Genomic DNA, 20,058 nt, shown 5'->3' on the forward strand with positions numbered 1-20,058 from the left:
GATTCATGGCCTACTATATCAGTATGGTAATTTTAGAAGCACCTGTTGTGCAACGCAACCAAGGTAGCCATGCTTGATATTTTCACGAACATCTCATGCGCACGCAAGGCACGGTCTTGTGAATCCAAGCTCAAAATTTGCCAAATGCCAAGCCCAGCAGATTAACGCGCGAACTTATCCGTAGCAATAGCAAGCAGGACAAGAAGCACAATCCCAGACCTCCAGTGATCCAGTCAACCGGATTGCTCCACGCTGCCACTGAAGGTGACGGCGGTATAGTAGAAGGCCGCCGGCCGCAAAGGAGTGCATGAACAGGGAAGGCAGCTGGCAGCACACACGACAACGACCGCCAGCTGGAAAGTCTGATGAGTGCAGGGAGCACCCACGAACAGAATGCTGCATAATTTAGTATTTTCTATACCAGTGGACTCTTTATAAGTGGATAATTTTCCTTTCGACAGAAGGAACAAGTTTCTTTAAGGGTGGTTCAATGGGAAGCGGATAAAACTCATTCACTGGATGAGCTGGAAGCTCAACGTGAGTATGCCAATGACATGGAGAAACAAATCAAAGCTCTTGCACAGAAGTTACAATCAGCCGATGCGCGCTACAAGCAGAAGGTAAACATTGTCCTTGCAGCATTATCCCATTGTAAAGAGACCATCATCTTACATGAGGTCAACAAATATTATAATACCATGATGAAGCTTTGCAATTTTGCAGTACCCATACTTATAGGTTTTGGCTAATACAGTACATCCTTTTACTATTGAAACTTACCGACTTGCTGAAATAGCATGGTGCATTTGCTAGCTTGCAACATTTTTCTCTTTCATTGAATCGTCCGAGCTTTCCAGGTCACAGAAGAGAGGGATAAACTTGCTGAGATTACCACAGAGTTCAATAAGTTGACACAAAAAGTAAACAAGAGCGTTGAACTTGAGAAGAAGGTGCATGACCTTGAGCAGAAGCTGCAGGTAGCTTACTCTAAATCTGAGGAACAGGTAAGTAGAGACGTGCTGATGAAATCTCTTGGTTACCTTATATCTGATCATTTGTTATTGGCAACTAATCCCGAGAGTTCACCTTGGATTCATCAACAATTTCAAGAAACAAAATGACAAATCTCAGGGTGCTGACGCGGCCTCACCAAACCCAATCTAGCAAGAAGTGCCCCCCGTTCAACCATCATTCCTGTCTTCTTTTCTCCACCGAGCAAGCAATCCACAATAGCTAGCTTCTTTATTTTTCTTCCTCCATAAATGAGCAAGCAATGGCTCGAATCACCAGCACACCTTCTGCTCTGTTCTTCTGTCCACCAAGACAACAGCAGCAACCACCTACCAGTAGCTCTTCCTTCTTCCAGCCAGCAAGCACCAGGAGCAGATCAGGCACCCAGCAAGCTTTCTTCCCTGCAAGTGCAGCAGGAGTAGGAGAACGCTAAATCTATCTCAAAAATCCTCAAGATCCATTTGTTATAAAGATATCTGCATGCTTCAGCTTATCGGGGCTCCTCACTCACGAACATGGTGAGCATCTCGCACCTCCGGAATTTGCTTAACACAAAAAAAGCAATTAAAACAAGAAATAGATAGTCAATCTTTTCTTCAGGCAATACAACCAGGAACTGGTGTGCATCAGAGCTGAAGTAGAAGAAAGGGCATGGACCTGTGAGCTTTCTCCATGGTAGGCTCATCCTGATACCCTTAGCTCACCCGATAAATCTCGTTGTCCCAGGATAAACTTGACGAATCAGCTTTCTCATCACCAAATCAAGCACCTACAATGACCAAATCGAAACAAAACAAACCAAAACGGAATACATATTCACAAAATCGAACTGCAGATCAACCAAATCAATCTATGGATGCATCAAATTGACTGGGCTGCGATAACCTGGAAGGGAGGGCTCTGGGAGGTGAGGATGCCGGAAGGTGCAGCCCATGGATGTGAGGAGATGCTACAATCGCGCCGCACCTCGCCCTTGTGCTGCCATCTCCCTCACTGGGAGCACTGAGAAGAGCATTGTAGAGGACGCACGCGAGAGAGAGACGGTAGAGCGGCACTGCGACGGGAGAAGCGGCAGTCCACCGCTAGCGTCTCTGCTCCATCGCCACCACCAGAGCTTCCTCCCTCCACCAGCCCCCATTGCTTCCGCTCCCGGCGCTGCAGTCCGCCGGCCCCACCACCACCTCTCTCCACTTCACGTCCCACGGCCCCAACATCCCCTCCCTCCGCCTTGCGCCCCAGCGCCGCCAGCCCGCTGGCCCCCCGCTAGCCGCTTCCCACTCCTCTGCTCTGCGCGGCAGCCCGCACCTCCATCCCGCGCCGTCATCACCATACGCCCCAGGCCGGCTGGCCTCGTCCACACCGCTGGTCCCCTCGAGTCTGTTCCTCAGCGCACACCGTCGCCCTGTGCCCCAGCGTTGCCGCCCGCAAGCCTCGTATTCGTTGTCCACCCCCTCCTTCTCTTCCCGCCGGCCCACACCGCCAAGCGCCTGGTCGACCTCGTTGCCGAGGCCACGCGCAAGGGTAGCGCTTTCTGTTTTTGAAGAAAGGAGAAGCTTTTTCCCATTTAACCTCCTCCCTTCCCTCCTTTTTCCACCTGAGCTCCCCTCTATTCAGAATTTGGACTGCGGGTTGACTCCACAAAAGTTGAGGGGGACTTTTTTGCAAAATAACCACGACGGTTGGAAGAAAGAACCGCTTTTTTATATTAGGTATATATATATTTTGGCAAGTACTAACCAATGGCATGGTGGGTAATTTCAAGCAAACTTTTTTGCTAATCTCAGCCGTTGAAGTTTTTCTCAACAATAGATAGGTGGCTAGAAATTTTTCTTTTTCTCCAATTAACATGGGAATTTCTAGGGAGTCTATGATAAGTATAGATAGATAGATAGATGGAGCAAACTTTTTTTGTTAATTTCAGCTGTTGAAGTTTTTCTCAACAATAGATAGGTGACTAGAATTTTTTTTTCTCCGATTAACGTGGAAATTTCTAGAGAGTCTAGGTATAGATACATAGATGCTGGCCATCGAGCTAGCAAGCAAGCCTGCAGCAGCAGTACACGCAGTTTCTTTTTTTTTTCTGGCTAGCAAATTCACCAGAGCCAGACACCTAGGCCGACATATGTTTTTGCAGCAGCATCTCTTTCGATAGTGCATACACAAGGCGCATCGTTAATAAGCTTGGGAGGTAGGTGGAGAAAAAATTAACAAAGAAATTTTCTCCAAGAAAGAACAAATAAAGAAGCTGAATCGTCTGCATTGGCTGAGAAAGATTGTAGACGTTTTACCCATATAGCTGTCTGCTTAAAGATTCATTCGCACACCTTTCACACGATAGCCGTCGGTGTTATGAGATGACTGGCTTTTGGCGAGTGCTAGAAAGTGAAACCCAGAGGTTAATCTAGTAACGGCCTAGAATGTGAGGCATAGGTAGTGATCAGGACTCAAGACAGTGGTGGGGCGGGACCAAAAGACCTTTAGAGCCAGGTCGAACATAACAATTAGTAACAAGCTAGCAAGTTCACCCAAACATATCACAAACGTATCGACCCTTGTGATGCAAATTGGGAACATCGTGTTGGAAAGCCTTCAGGTATTCAAAGTTTAGTGGGAAGGCTCGGTGAGGGAGAAACAGTATGGGAGAATTATTGATCAATAGGCATATACACGTCGTCAGGTTTGAAGGTTGTTAGCTAGATGGAACAAATTAAATGTACAACTACCAGCTAGCGGCACATCTGCCCACATAAGGCTAGAAATTCTTGGGATTGGCACAAGTAGCACGCTTAAGGCTAGTATGATTTTTTTAATGCCATTCTTAATGGGGTTTCATGGGCATTAAATGTCAGCATTTTTTATGATGTGGTAGTGTATTAATGAAGAGGGAGGTGAAATGAGTTTCATTGGGATGAAACCCTGTGTACACTGTTTCCTAGACAGCTTGTGTCTTGCATGTAACCTAGTAAACAACAAGAGATGAAACTATGCACTGAGGGGAGGTGTTTCATCCCAATTTCAAACAGTTTTAGATGATGTGTCACTCTAGGTAATCGTGATAATGAAACTCCCACTAAGAATAGTCTAAGTGACTTTGAGTAGCAAGTTATGTACCATGTCACAAATATAGTAATATATCAAATTGAAGTAAAAGAATAAAAAAATTTACCATGTTTTCATTCATAGCATCCATCCACACTACAAAAGAAACTTTTGAAGTAATATTCTAGATATTTTAAAGGCAGCCTATGCTCCTGTAGAATCGCCAGGGGTATTACATATCTATCCATGAATTTAACCATTCTTTCTATACTAGCATATTCAACTTCATCTATAGCATATTCAACTTCATCCTTTAAAGTAGATTACATACTCACTTCTGGTCAAGGGAGGGAGGCTAGCGCTGGGCTGAGAGAGTGGATGTTCTAACAACGTCCGTCACGTTTATCATTTCAGAGGTGGTTGGCCTTGGTCGGCCCCAAGTCTTTATTACCATGACCTAGAGACCTTAGAGGTGACGTGCTTCTTTTGCCCGTCACTTTTCACATGCCATCTTTAATGTGTTTTATGTACCACACGCATGATCATTGCTAATATTATCTCGCAGACCAGTGCAAGAAACTTGTGTACTATCATCTGTTACTGTCATATATAGGCGATCTATGGTTTGGGTAGATAGGGAGTGGTGAAGAATGCAACAAGAAGAGGAGATGAAGCAGCATGATATGGCGAGGGTGACACCATGAGGTTCATGTGCTAGCGGAAAATGGACTGCACGGTGCTCGTCGTTTTCTCCTTTACTCTTACTGTCCGTGCTTGTGCTCGTACCACCACTGTGCTCTTGCCACCTAGCTGAGACGCAGTTCAACCGTTTAGTTGAACAATTTTAACATTAGTTTAGTCAAAACATGTTTTAGTGTTTCTTAGTTTGTTAGAAGCCTGGCTGCTGAACGCCTGGTTTGGTAGAAACTGAATTTCTTTATCGCTTGTTCCAAGTACAAAATAGGGCCAGAGATGCATGCACACATATAGAAAAGTACAATTCAAATACAGTTCCAGATACTAAGAGATGGTAAGCTGATAGGTAGAACTAATCACTTCCTGACCTTCATGGGAAATCTAGGATGTTCATATGTAGGAGTAGCATCATGGGAGACTTTACCGGGGTACCTCGGCAGATAATATGAACTCTTGCTCCAAGCTGTAGCATCTTTGGCTTAGTTGGTCTAGGCTACAGCCAGCGAGAGAAGCAGCATTATCTCCAGAAGACAGCAACTGCTGTAACTCTTGATCATCCCCTTGAGCAACTCGGGATAGCTTTGACCTTTTCACATGCAACGTGTGCAATGTCATCTCCACTTGCTTCATAGTAGGTCTCTCTTCACCTTGGAGCCTTAGACACATCTCTGCAAGGTGTGCAACACTGTTGATTTCTTCCTCAGTTGCTTCTTCACGAATTTGTGCAGTAACTATCTCTTTTATTGGCCTTGACTTCAACTCGCAGAGAAAGTAACTTGACAAGTTCTGTTTTGAGCCTGACTGAGTAGTAAAAATGGGCTCCTTTCTGACAAGCAACTCAACAAGTACAACACCAAAACTATACACGTCACTCTTTTGATTCAGTTGTCCAGTTCGGTAATACTCTGGATCTAAATAACCAAATGTGCCTTGTACATTTGTGTTAACATGGGTCTGGTCAATAGGAACTACCCTTGAAGCTCCAAAATCTGAAACTTTAGCAATGTAGTTTGCATCAAGGAGTATATTAGATGACTTGACATCACGATGGAAAACCAATACAGAAGCTGCAGAGTGGAGATAGCAGAGAGCGCCTGCTACTTCTAGGGCAATTCTTAGGCACTCAGCCCATGACAAAGAGAAATTGCTATCTGAACTTGAATGAAGAATATCATATAATGAACCATTGGGAACAAAATCATATACCAGCAATGGGACCTTGGTTTCAAGACAGCATCCGAATAGTCTTACGATATTTCGGTGGTTTATATGTGAAAGAATAATCACCTCATTAATGAACTGGTCGATTTCACTTTGTTCGATAGCCTTGGAACTTTTTATGGCCACCACTCGCTGATCAGCTAAGATGCCTTTGTATACTGTGCCATGTCCTCCACGACCTAGGATACGCGTTTGATCAAAGTTATGTGTTGCCTTCTCTAAATCTTCTAAGGAGAATATTTTTGTCTTGTCACTGGTATTTTCGTCCAATGATATTAATTGTTCTAGGAGAATACCTTGATTGTCCCGGAAATATTTCCTTCGTTGTTTCTTTTGCTCATCTCTTTTCCATTTAAGGACAATCAATACAGCACTTAAGCCCAGAAGAGGAACACCAAAACCAACACCAAGGCCGATCATGATACCTATCATATGCACAATTATTGTTCTCGATTTTTTTTCTGTTTTTTGAATTATTACGTGAAATCTATTGGTCACGAACTCACCTAGCAGAAGACGACTTTTTTGCCTGTTCGTTGGAGTGCACCCCATTTTGTTGGCATCATACTCTGTTTTATGAGGACATTTTGTGCAATAGAAAGCTCCTATAGTATTATGGCACAATCCTTCACAAATGCCCGGTATAGTTTCACACTCATTGATATCTGCATCCACATGTTAGTTTGTTACGACAAATCAATAAAAGCAAAACTATATATAAATGTGTAGAAATATATATGCACATTCTTGTGTGGGAATAACCTTGGCAACCGTTCCGGACATACGGGTTTCCGTGAAATCCAGTCAAGCATCTGCATCGATAGCCAAGATAACCGCTAAATTTTAAGCTGACACCCAAGCAAGTACTGTCAGCACTGACGCATGCATATGTAGCGCTATCCTCTTGCGCCTCTTGGCAGCTAAGATTGGCTACGACCCATTGTAATTCTTGAGTGCTTATTGAACCGGCGTAGATACTTTGCGTTTCTGCATAAGAAAATTCATCCCTATTTATTGTTTTAATTGTCCCTTCGCTGATATTGATCTGCTGTATTACGTCGTAAAGCGGACTAAGAAGCGCAAGTCCGGAGGATCTCATGTCGAAGCAACGGAGCTGAAATTGCTTCCTCGCATAGCAGCCTTCTTCTAGGCCAAATGGAAATGGAATGCTGATGTTCCCACATGATCTACCACAATTCGCCTTCCATTCAACAGGATTATACCCTGTTCATTGTATAGGAGGCTAGGTTAATTTATCAACCATGATGAATGCAACTATATTAAAAACTTAATGCGGCAATAATCAAAACTCCCATGTTTAAATAGTTCTGGAAGAAATAAAAATTATGTTACCTCGATCTCGGGAGCAGCCATCTGCGACATATGGATTGCCAGCATACCCGTTATGGCACATACACTGGTATGAAGGTGACATCCCGGAGTAGGCGTCAAAGCATCTGCTATGATCACTGACACATGCGTAGTTTGTCTTGTTAGATGCGGCATCGCAATTTATATTACGTCGATCCAGTACAATGCCCCACAAAAGCAGCATGTTGTAAGTTTCGACCCTGATTGTGTCCCATAGCAAACTCTGATTGGTGTGTTGCATTTCCCCTTTGGTCTTGCTTTTGCCGCGGTCGTACCTGACAAACTGGAGCTCCAAGGAAACAACTGTGCGGGAAAACATTGAACGGCAGCATCCAGTACCGTTGCACTGCTGCTTGGCAACGCTTTCCGGGATCCCATCGTTAGGGCAGTTAACTGTGCATATCAATTCCCTTGAGTTAACGCCATCTAGCAAATATATATCAAAGTCACAGCCAATGAAACTCAGTTCTATGACTCGTGTGCCAATAAAAGATCGTCCAGGTACTCTCCAAGACATGTTGTAGACATCCACGCCGGATCTCATTTGCCTGGAGTGCGAAATGGCGACGCGTAGATCTGTTATTTACCATGATCTATGAAATGAGGATTTGCTACTGGGGGAAACCAAGCACATGAAACTGAATTGTAGCCACAATAATACATGCTAGCATATTTTAATCTGCTTCAAGTGTGCTAACAAAACCCTACATCTATGTAGGAGATCGGTAACTAATGAACCAATTTCATGCACCAAGGACTCCAGCGTCCACCGGGCAGCAGGGAAGAAAGACATGTATAAATGTTAATGATGGTTTTTAGGCCTGACTTTCTGCACGGCATAAAATAATCTATAATTTTACTAGAGATAGGATCCTATTGAAGTTTGTGAATGCTACTGGAGATGTGATATTGCGGAGAAATATGTTGGCTCAAGCAATAAGTTGAAAAGCACAAAAAAAAGGAAGAATCCAAGAAATAGAAAATAAAGTAATTCTAACCTCAAAACAATCGTGGGAACATGATTAAGAAGCTTGCCAAGAGAACAAATTTGGCATGCTACTTATATCCATGAGGAATACAAGTCCATCAAGTGCAAGAGCAAGAAGAAGGGAAGACAAAGAACACAACCTCAAACACCAAGACCCACATGAATGCTTAAAAGAAAAGAGCACACCATACTTTCTCAAGAAGAAAAACCGACATGTCTACTAGGCTCGCAAGGACATGAACAATTTCTTTGACTATTGGTGCAATAGCTACTTTTTAGAGATGGGGCTATAAACACCCCCTGACATGAATAGTTTTTGGCTTAGGTGCTCATGTACACACACGCGATGCGCACGTAGGGACACACGGCGCATACACACACACAAATGCACATGTTCACGCACACTCACACACCAAGTAGCATTCAAGCCACCCAAGAGCTCAAGAGTTGACCAAGGCGGTTAGCACAAGCTTCTAGGCTGATTGGTTCTACATTAGGATTTTCGTACACCTTCCTAGAATGAGGAGAGATTATATCTCCTATTCCCATGTTTGTTATTGTTGGTGGCCTTAAATATCGTACTGACCACTAACATCTCGGTGATTAAAGTGGGTATAAATATAGTTTTATGCATTATTTGGTTTGACCTAACAAATTCCATCAATTTTGGTGGATTGAAATGTTTTGCAGGATTATGCTAAGAAATATGCAAGAGATAACACTACATGGAGCATATACAAGGATGTTACAACATGGACATAAGATGGCACCATTGGAGACATTGTCAAATGCTAAATTGGACATCACCATGTTGAAGAACAACTCGTCAAGATGAGTGAGTTGGATATATGGTTCGCCCAATTCAAAGTCCCAATGCAAAAGTTATGCAATTCGGAAGTTCCGACTATGCTGCGTTGAAGTAGCAGGCCAGCCAGCCCCACACTTTGCCATATCTCGCCACAAGGCAAATAGGTACCACCCCCCCTAATGGACCCCTATGCACTGGAGGAACGAGCAAATTCCAAGCCGAAGACCGAAAGGCTTCCACCAAGGATTGGATGGCCACAACTTAGAGCAATGTCAACAAAAAATTGTTGAAATGAGGTGTGGCTGATCTATTATGGCCATCCACCACACAATGGAAGTTGATTGGATGGCTTTGGTGGAAATACTAGGCCGGTCAGCCTACCAGCTTTGGTGAAATGGACTGGTCATTTTAGGAGAGCTAGCTAACCTCCTGTAGAAGCTAAATATATGTGGACCAAAGCAAGGTTGGAGAAATCATAGGTCAGTTAGCCAAGCATTTCGATAGAACTGCCTTCATCTTTCTCTAGTGGCAATCAACTGATGTGGGGAGACTTGAGGTGGTGTCTTTCTCATCCAAGGTGGCAAGAGGAGAGTGTTAGGAGGGGAAGATTCTCTTTGGATTCCAAGAGCATCTCCACTATCCCAAGCCACCTTCATACTATAAATAGGACTTCTCACCCTCATTGTCATTTGTACCTTCCTTCACCACTTCCCTGCCACTTTGGGAGGCATCCCTTTGGTTGGCGGCGTGGCGCTTTCTCGTGTAATTCAAAGGTTAGTTCCCGAGCTAGAGTCAGGAGCTCTCTTCGGTTCCAAAGTTACCTTTAGGAGTCTAGGTATGAGTTCCATTATATATTTACTTTCTTGTAACACTTTGCCTATTTAATACAGTGATCTTTTCGCATTTGCACCATGTCAAGTGTTTACATTCCGCAATCCATACTAATGCCTAGATTAGTAGTGGAATAGTTGTAGAGCTAAGTAGTGGGGCTATGCTGTATCATTCTCTTTCCATTCACGGGATCCCTTGTCCATGTAGGTAGCAAACCCTACCTATTTGCGAGTGCTCTCTGCCTTAGATCACGTTGGTTAGAGTAAGTGACTAGATTGGTGAGGCATAGTCTCTGGGCATGATAGTTACCGTTGGGTTGTGTCCTACCCCATGGAACTATTTTGGAGAGCCATTGGTGAGGTTGTGATAGCCCTATCCATCCTTTGTATTCCACCATGTTTGTGTAGTTTCATAGGAGTAGTAGTTGACAATTTAGGACTCCCTTCTCATCCCTTTTTGAGTCTTTTGCTAAGTCCACCAAAGTGAATGAAAGAGAATGCTAGTCCACATTCCCACTGTCTCTGGGTTCTATAGTAAGCGTATGTCTCCTTCGCTACTATAACTCTCGAGCAGTGCTATCATAGTCAACATTTCGTGCACCTTGGCATGAGACATAGGAATGATCCATCAAACCATGCTCCTGTCTCATTTACCTCCAAGCTATCTTTACCATTGTGATGAGATGCGTGTCGTTATCTTTCCCTACCTTCCATATCATTTATTTGGAATAGTTGATAATATCTAGATTAATTATAATCTAATATCCATTCCTCAATTGCTTCCCTTAGGAAATACAATACGCTGGAAATACTCCTAGGTGAAATGCTACAATGGTGTTTCATGTGCTTGCGAATTTATTCTAAAGGCTTAACAAACACCAACAGTTATGCAACAATCTCAAGGCTGGTGGCATTGAATGTCTTATGAGGTCCTCCAACTGCAAAATAGTGAAATTGCCATGAAGTTCGCATCAAACCTACGGATGGTAGCATTAAGGAGAGACTAATTTAGAGACGACTTGCACATAGGGAAGTTACTATAGCTACCATTGCAATAACCTAATTGGGATACATACCCTTATTGGCGGGGGTTGGGGGTTGGGGCTCTAACAAATTGTTGAGAGTGTGAGTTTTATGGTACATTTAAAAAACAGCATGTCTGATCACCTGTCTTCCCCTCTAATTTCTGCATTGCTTATTGTACTTTAAAATCTGCAAATCACCTTTCTTAGAATTCTTTCATGACGATGCTTATAAGATTAGAACATAAGGTGTAAAGGTTTGATGTGGTAAAGGGTATGGTAGCACCGCAAAGAACCTTAGTGCACATCTCGATAGAAATTATGTAGGTTCTAATGCAAAAGATATAGATTCCTTAGATTGGTAATTCTCCATTCTTATGGTATCTTATCCCTTCAATGTCTCGGTCAGAATTTATGGCCACTATGGCCCGCTAGGCCATAGTTGAGTTTGGTGATCGGTAACAACATAGTCACTAGGATTAAGATGTTTGTCTAGTAATGCCTTGTTAGGCTTTACTAGGATTGTGTGTGCAGGTGCCATGTAGACATTGTGGAAAGCAAGAAGCAATATGGTGTTCAAGGCGAGAATACTGAGCCCTCTTGTGGCGGTGATCCACAGGTTGCTTATGTATCTCAAGTACTGGAAGCCACTCCAGAAGGCGAAGGACGAGAACTTGTGTGGCGAAGATTATTAACAAGATTGCCACGGGGTTGCAGCTATCTAAGTTTTGGAGTGTTTTTTTTGTCTCTGCTGTTTCTGCTGATGTTTGCATGGCATTGGGAGTGCTTAGCGTTACTTGAGGTGGAGCTCCAGTTGACATTTGGTTTGTCGCGCGGCCTGCTGTGCTGCTTTGTTTGCTCTGAGTGATGCAAAGGTTGTAAACCCGTGTTCATTCGACCTTTTTGTAAACGCTCTGTTAGACAAGTTATGGCTGCCAACTAACAAATTGAAGCCGCACTTTTAGCAAAGTTTGACAATAATATATATCTATGACAAGTGAGGTATATGGCTAAGAAACTGTGGGCAAACCGCAACAATTGAAGTGAATCAAAACAATAGACTAGGAATCTATGATAGGCCTAACCTCAGGCGTGGCAGTGTTTGGCATGAAGCAAACTGATGGGCCAGTAGCGTGTTTGGAACACGCCCAACCGCGCCGCGCCTAAGGTGTGGTGAACAAAAACATTTGCCACACCAGCATGGAGCTGCGGAGCACACAAATGAACTAGCTGGCTGCAGCGTCTCCGCAGCACGCCTAACACCATCGTGCCAAGGCTGCAGTTGCGGCACGGCAAGGTATGGCATGCTTAGGCATGAACCAAACACAGCGTAAGTCTTTGGTCAAAAGTTTATAGTCAAATGTTAAAGTTTGACCAAGGCCTTGTTCAAAACATGAACATTTTGACCAGCGGAGGGCGTAGGTAGGATGTTCGTTTGCCGCTGTAATATGCAGAACCATACTAGTATGTCTATGTGCGTACCAGGTCCGTCTGAACCGCTGAAGGTATCTGTTGTACCGATGTCGTGGAGGACCTCCGTGTCACCGTCCCTGAGGAAGAGCCTGGCGGGCTGCGTGGTGTTGTTGCAGATGAGCTCGAAGTCGGGGTCCCGGAAGCAGCCAGCGCCGATGCCGAATGGGTACGTGAAGCTCAGGTTGCCGCACGTCTTGGAACAGCCTGCAAGCGAAGCCGTAGAGGGAATGGTCCCTCTGCTGGATCCTTGCGACGCTGCAGACACAAGTAGAAGCAGAGCAGCCAGCAGCAGTGCATCAAGAGCAAGGAGGCCCATCATGGCCCCGTCTACGAAGCAACAGCTCACTGGCGACTAAAAGTGATCGATGTGGTTGATGCCTTGATGATGCTCACGTAACTGTCGAACCGGAATTTATAAGTCTCCCAAGAACACAGCTGTGCAGGATAACCTTTTTCTTGTCTAGTGTCAAGGAATTAGGAAGGGAACGGTCGAATGAATGTGTCTACATCGATAGATTGTATAAAACAAATATAAATCTTATCTTTCTTGGCTCATACACTGCATGAATTTAGTAATTTGCCATGTGGCACGCATTCGTGCACTTGGATGCTTGGTCTGGTCTGATATGTCGTCATGGTCGGTGCAGGATTAGAAGATGCTTAACTCAGGTCAACCGTCAACTACTTGCAGGACTATTCTACTGCTGCGGCAGAAGCTTACTCGCTGCTGAATAAATCCATGGCCCCTGCCTGTCATCTTTATTGTTCTGTACGTCAACAACAACTCCTATTACACGCTGCTTTGATGAATTCCCGGTCTACTATGATACTCAAAGTAACACTGCTTCGAAATTTCCCAAAGCACTAGGATAACCAAGGCACACTGCTACCGAATTTTTCGTAGTAGAGCACTAGCTAGGATAATCAAGACATGGCAATCAAAGCAGTTGGATGCTTGCAGCCTGGTCTGCTATGTCGTCACTGCTCATCCTAACACAACAAAAAACTAATCGCCATGAACCTTTGAAAGTCATGCCTTTTGGGACCTACTACAGGTTTCTTTACCAAGATATAAAAACTGCAGCCTTCGTTGAAAAAAATGACCACGCATGTCCCAGGCAGACGGATTAAGAAGTACTCACTCCGGTCCAAAACTAAGTTTATTCAAGTTTGGAGGTCTAATATTTTTAATTGTTGCCATAAAGAGTTTATAAATCACATAGATGATATAATAAAACTGGTGTCCCACTATATTTATTATATGAAACACTTACTATATACAACATTTTTTACAAAAATACCATAAACTTTTATAAATGTTATTAGTCAATATATCATATATACCAGAGAGGCAGAGACTGCATCAATGTTCTGATTGACTCCAATTGAGATACGAGGGAGTAGGAAAACAGTTGCCGAGGCTTGGAAGTTCCAAACTAATAATGTTCCAAACTAAAGGACAAGGCTGGTTGGTAGGGTTAGTATTTGGGGAGGTAACTTGATGTTGTGTGGGAGCTGTGTATAAAGGGTATGTGGCTTAGCCACTATTTGTGATCCCACCATAAGATGAATAATGGGACATCCATAGCAAATAGGAGTGGAGGATGTCAAGCTTCCATCGGTGATGGGCTTTGAGACTTTGATATGTACCTTTAATTTCTTAGACCGGAAGTACTCAGCCCTAGAATCTGAACTAGAACAGTACCTGGATGTATCCTTCACTCCACGTATCTAGTAGTTTAATATTTTCAACTGGTGGAAGCTTAATGCAGTTAAGTTTCCAACCCTCTCTAAATTGGCCCGAGATATCTTTGCCATTCCTATGTCCATGGTGAGCAGTTGCAGCTACATACTCTCTGTTGGAATAGGAACGAAGTCACATGCTATAAGATTACAGAACCTCTCTTCCTCCTTGGATCGTGGACACACTTTTGTGTTTGCTAAACACTTGCTCCAATACTCACCATCAGCCAACGAGTTGCCAAGTTCTGCAATAGTTAAGGCCAAGGATCATAAGTCACTTCTTCTCTAAGCATGTCTGAAACTGCTTGGAATGAAATGTGAACGAGATACATTCTGCGATCTTCAACTATTGTGATGGATCCATGAAGCCTGTAACACAAGATCGATGCAACCCATGGACCATCCTACGCAAAAAAAACCTAGAAACCATAACCAATTTCACAAATCGAACATTTTCCTTAAACCTTAAAGAAATGCATGAGAGACGCACCCACGTTAACGGTGCTGACTTGTGGCGTGTGGGAAGATGAGTCCACTGAATCCTGAGACCCGGAAGGTCCACCACTCCCACACAGGTGCGATGACCCCTATCTCGATATAAAAACTTCTGTCACCGGTGACCGAAGTCTTGGGGCTAGCCTGCTAGGGCTCCAGCTATCACTGCCAATCCTCTTGGCGGAACTTCCTTCATAAGTGCCCATCACCGCCCATCTCCAATACACACAACGAGCAAACCGATCCCTTTTCTCGGAAGAGGATATTGCGGTGAAAAGGACAAGGCTGGTTGGTAGGGTTAGTATTCAGGGCTGTAACTTGATGTTGTGTGTGAGATCAGTATAGGGGGTATGTGGCTCAGCCACTATCTGTGATCCCACCCTAAGTTGAATATTGGGCCCTCCATTGCAAATTGGAGTGAAGGATGTCCAGCTTCCACGGGTGATGAGCTTCTAGACTTCGATATGTACGATTCATTTCTTGGATTGGAAGTATCCCTAAAAATCTGAACTGGAGCAGTACATGGATGAATCCTTCACTTCACGTATCAAGGAGATAAATATTTTGAACTGGTGGAGTCTTAATGCAATCAAGTTCCAACCTTCTCTAAATTGGCCCAAGATATCTTGGCCATTCCTATGTCCATGGTGAGCAGTTGCAGCTACATATTCTGTATTGGAATAGGGACGAAGTCACATGCTAGATGATTGTAGAAGCTCTCCTTCTCCTGGGATCATGGAGACAATAGTTTTGTGTGTGCTAAACACTTTTGCACTGGCCAAGGTCTCAAGGATCTAAGATTATTGTGGTCAGTGCTTCCTTTGTGAAACATGAATGCTATTAATTTATCTATTGTCTATGAGTTTAGTTAAGTGTAGATAGGTGATAGGACGAAATTGCGACCTATTCCGGTATTTATCTGGTAGGAGCACTTTTGTTTACATAAACACACTACCAGGAAAATGACTTTCCATCCCCCACATAGATACCGGGTCCAAATTTCATAGCCGTTGGAGGCCTTTTAGTGTACCTGGTGGTGTTACCACACGATACTAATGCTTCTTGAGGTACTAAAAGTCATCTTTAGTACTAGTTGGCATTACCACTCAGTACTAAAATGTTCTCCACGGGTTACTTCAAAAGGAAAGCATCTTTTACCCAGTGACATGTGCTGTGTAGGTGAGATAATAAGGAATGTTATGTGAGACAAGAGTTCCCAATATTGAACCCCACACTCTGCGCACATGCATATTTTGCTTGAAAATTTGCGTGACTCGTGACATGTGCCGTGTGTGAGCCTCCCCGGGATTTTAAATTTTTTTCGACCTTTTAGTACCAGTTGGAGTTAGATGTTACCAATTACGAATCCGGTACAAAATAGGGGTTTGGAATCGGTACTAAATGTCGACTCTCTAGTAGTGACAATAACATCCATGTGTTCATTCTAACGTGAGTCATGCTTATTTTGCCGATCATAAAATATGTTTATAACACACTATCAGATGGCGGCACGTTCCTGACGGCCAAAAACCATAAGGAAAGCCCCGAAAACTGCTAGGAATATGATTCCCAATGACCGTTAGGACACGGCCAACAGGAGCAGCTAGACAGGAAAGACACTGTTTCCCTGATGGTTGGCCGACAGGAAATAATTCCTGACGGTAGTTCACAAAGGTTTAGAGCCCACCAGTCAACCGCGTCTCACGTCATATTTACCATCAGGAACATACCCCGACAGGAGTTACCTTTGTTTTTTCTGACATATCATAAGTCAGAAACTTGGAACATACCCGGACAGGAGTCAACCCGTTGGCAGCAACATGTACATAAGAAAACAAAAGAAACAGTAAGGTATTGCATCTGCTTACTTGGTTGGGCATAAAGGTTTGTTGCATCTCTGCAGGTATTTCCATTTCAAACTTGTAATAAAGTGCCTGCAAAGAAGACGAAGTACCTCAAAAAGAAAAAGAAGAGGTAGACAAAGTATGTAAATGGCCTTATCATAGAACCACGTAAATAGCACATTTAAGAGAAGCAATGAATTGCATGAAACCATTTGCCTTGTCTGGCATCTGTTTAGAGCAATGCTGGAAACAAACCAAAATGAAATGACTCTCCGTAGTCTAGAAATTGACATTCTTGTTACTACCTAGCTACATGTACATTACTAAAATGTGCAGTGCTTTCTTCATAGAAAAAGAATAAAGAAGCAGCATCCTAAAGTCATAAATCGACAAGAGAATAAAAATCACCACTGCAAAAATTCTCTGAATAAATTACCTTCCTTATATGTAAAATGTTCCTGTATCTAATTGCATTATAAAAACTCCTAGCTGAGTGAAAAAAGGAAGAATAAACAATTAAATGCACTAGCAATCAAATTGATAAATTAAGTCTTTCCTACAATCTGAACCCAAAGCATACATGCTATGCCGATGACACTAGTTGCCGACTTAATATGAGAAAAGGATAAATATTTTGGTAGTTGCAATCTTTTCACAGAACATATTGAATTTTGTAATCATGATACAGATCACTCAATTACTAACCCAAAGATCACTACAAAATGTCTTAGGTTTCAGTTATGGTGAGACTGCAGATCCCTGCTTGCTGCTGCCTCAGTACTTGCAAAACATAAATGGTACCATATCGCATTCAAGCCTGTATTGTCAACTGCTGCCTCAGCACTTGCAAAACAGGAAAATAAACAAGAAACAAAATTATCCATCGGTACTGTGAACTGACCTTAGAATTTTGGCCGACCTCATGATTTTTGGTTGAACGGTGACCTCCCTCCTTTGCCTATTGCGGATTTCTCCCTTTGAGCCTCTTCTGGATCTCCCCGTGAGATTCTTGTGGATCTCTCCATCTGACTCTGATCCCCTTTTGCATCTCACCGTGCGCCTCTTGTGGATGTCCCTTGCACCTCTTATTAATCTCAATGTGGAAACAACGGCGTGTGGGGCATCGCTGTGTTGGGATGCGACAACGCATGGGGGTGGCGGTCAGGGATGCCCTTGATGGGTGGCGGTGACGCCGGTGGGATGAGGCTGCAGCGACAATGGTGGGATGAGGTGGCGGGTGGATGGATCGAACACAAATGCATGGGGCGGCGACGGAGTGGGTATGGTAGCGGGGGACTGAGGGGTAGGTGGGGGAGGCGATTAGGGTTGGGAGGGGATAAGGCTCCAGCTACTATGCATCGCAGGATGGATTGGAGCCTTGGAGGCAATATTTTACAAACCAGTGGTCAGATGTGGGCCCAAAAAAAGCTGACATGGCATTTTTTTCTTCGATTCTTGGAGTTGCGATTTTTTCTCACCCGCTACCGGTTTTCCCATGCAGCTGGGGCCTGAAATCGGGGCTTCTTAGGAAATCCCGTCAGTTTCACACGATCGTCAGGAACTACACATTTATTCATGTCGGTATTTCAGGTTCATGAGGGTTTCTACAAACCGAAAGAAGAAAATGTAGTATTTCCCATCAGTTTTGCTCGGCTGATGACAGGAAAGAGGTCTGGCTCCAAGCAGTTCTCAAAAAACCGACGGGAACCTCCTGTTTTCTGGTAGTGACAGGAAATGATCCTTTCGTGAAGGATCATTCCATATCTGCGCTTTGATCATGCTTAATCTTCTGTGCCGCATACACTGAATATTATATTTGTGAAATGTTTACGTGGTGAAGCAAGTGATTAGTTTTGTAGTACCATCCACCAGTTGGTTTAGTTCAGTCTACTATTTTTGTTTGTCTATAATGTCGCACGTTACACGTTCTTCAACATAGCAGCCCCTCTCCCGTCAAGGCCTAAGGTCGTGTTTGTGTTAGCTACAGCTTTTGAGCTTTTCTAAAAAGCTGGTGCTCGCTTTTTGTCTTGAAAAGCCAACACTAGCTTTTAGAAGATGTGATTAGCTTTCTGAGCTCAAAAAGCTACGAAAAGCTGGTAAAACTAAGCTTTTCAGGGTTTTTATATATATAAAGTTAGCTTTTCTGAGCTTGCAGCTTTTTGGAAGCTACACGAAAAGTTCGCTGTTTGTTTGAGCTTCTGGCTTTCCATGCTAAAAACCTTGGATACCTAGGTCACGAGCGGTGTCGAGGACCACAAAGTCCACGGGGGACAATAGAACCTTGGATTCTTCTGGGAGGTTTTCTACCATCCCTTTGGGCACTACTAGAAAAATCACCTCTCGTTCCGAGGCTTACCACTGGTCAACTTACTAATGTTAGCATTAGTACCGGGCCTAACGGATAGTCCTCGAGTAGCCCCCCGTGACCCCCTTTAGTACCGAGTGGAGCCTCCACCCGGTACTAAAGGCCCTAAGGCACATTAGTACTGGGTGGGGGCTCCACCTGGTACTAAAGGCCCTAAGGCACATTAGTACTGGGTAGGATTCCCACCTAGTACTAAATCTCCCCACCCCCCGCGCGCGCACTGCCTCCTCCTTATCCGTTAACTCCTCCTCCTCGTTATCCCTTCCTCCTCTACACACTGCCTCCTTCCTCCCTCTATCTCTCTCACATCTCCCCATCCTCCTCTACTGTCTGCCCTCCCCTCCCCTCTCCGCTCACCTCTCACCAACGGTGAGGAGCAGCGGCGGGGCGAGGTGAGGTGGTGGCGGCGTCAGCGGGTGGCGGGGCGGGGCGGAGCAGAGGTGCGGAGGCGGAGTGGTGGGCGAGGTGGAGCGGCGGGGCAGGGTGGGATGGCGGGGCTGGCGGCGGAGGGCGATAGGCGGGCGACGGTGGGTGGGAGGTGGAGCTGAGGTGGCGGGCGGGGCGAGGCAGCGACGGCGAGTGGGTGACGGGCAGGAGGCAGAGTGGAGGTGGAGGTGGGGCGAGGCGGCGACGATAGGCGGCAGGAGGGGCGGCGGGGTGAAGGGTGGCAGGTAGGACGGAGGCAGAGGTGGAGACGGAGCGGGCCGGCGGGTGGCGGGGCTGGTGGCGGAGGGTGGCAGGACTGGCAGCGGAGGGGGCCAGCAGGGCGGGGTGGGCTATTAAGGGCGACGGTGGCGGGGCGACAGGGCCGGGCGGCGAAGGGTGGTGGGGTGGCGGGGGTAGGCAGCGGAGGGGGCCGGTGGTAGGGGGAGCAAGGCCAGCGGGATTTCATTTTTTTTAATTTTTTAATACCCTTTAGAACCGGTTATCTCAACCGATACTAAAGGACCCCCCATAATACTGATTTGCTAGTACCGGTTGCACAACCGGTACTAGATGGGGTTCCTAACAGGTACTAGAGGCGTTTTCTCTAGTAGTGGGGGTAGTGAATCATTGAATGGGCCAGCTGCAGACGTATCATGGTATGGGAAAGACTGGGGTAGTTATTGTGTCAAAGATAACCTTGGGCAGGATGTTGACACTTGCACCAAG

The 20,058-nt window shown here is 44.7% G+C and overlaps 1 protein-coding gene across 6 annotated transcripts; it reads right to left on the reverse strand.

The window, feature by feature from the left end:
• Positions 1 to 4,966: 4,966 nt before the first annotated feature.
• LOC117863241 (wall-associated receptor kinase 5) lies at positions 4,967 to 12,906 on the reverse strand. 6 transcript variants are annotated; one of them, XM_034746868.2, is made up of 7 exons: positions 12,469 to 12,905; positions 7,321 to 7,914; positions 6,730 to 7,191; positions 6,474 to 6,632; positions 6,264 to 6,392; positions 6,034 to 6,146; positions 5,565 to 5,735 (listed from the first exon to the last, which is right to left on the reverse strand). In XM_034746868.2, exons 1-7 carry the CDS (start codon positions 12,776 to 12,778, stop codon positions 5,715 to 5,717), a joined length of 1,788 nt encoding a protein of 595 aa, XP_034602759.1. In that variant the 5' UTR covers positions 12,779 to 12,905; the 3' UTR covers positions 5,565 to 5,714. The 6 variants fall into 6 exon arrangements, with proteins under 6 accessions (XP_034602755.1, XP_034602753.1, XP_034602756.1 ...); XM_034746867.2 differs by having other exon boundaries at positions 5,565 to 5,741; XM_034746864.2 differs by having other exon boundaries at positions 4,967 to 6,146; positions 12,469 to 12,901.
• Positions 12,907 to 20,058: the final 7,152 nt, after the last annotated feature.

The sequence above is a fragment of the Setaria viridis genome, chromosome 7, assembly GCF_005286985.2.
Source record: "Setaria viridis chromosome 7, Setaria_viridis_v4.0, whole genome shotgun sequence".
NCBI classification, from domain to species: domain Eukaryota; kingdom Viridiplantae; phylum Streptophyta; class Magnoliopsida; order Poales; family Poaceae; genus Setaria; species Setaria viridis.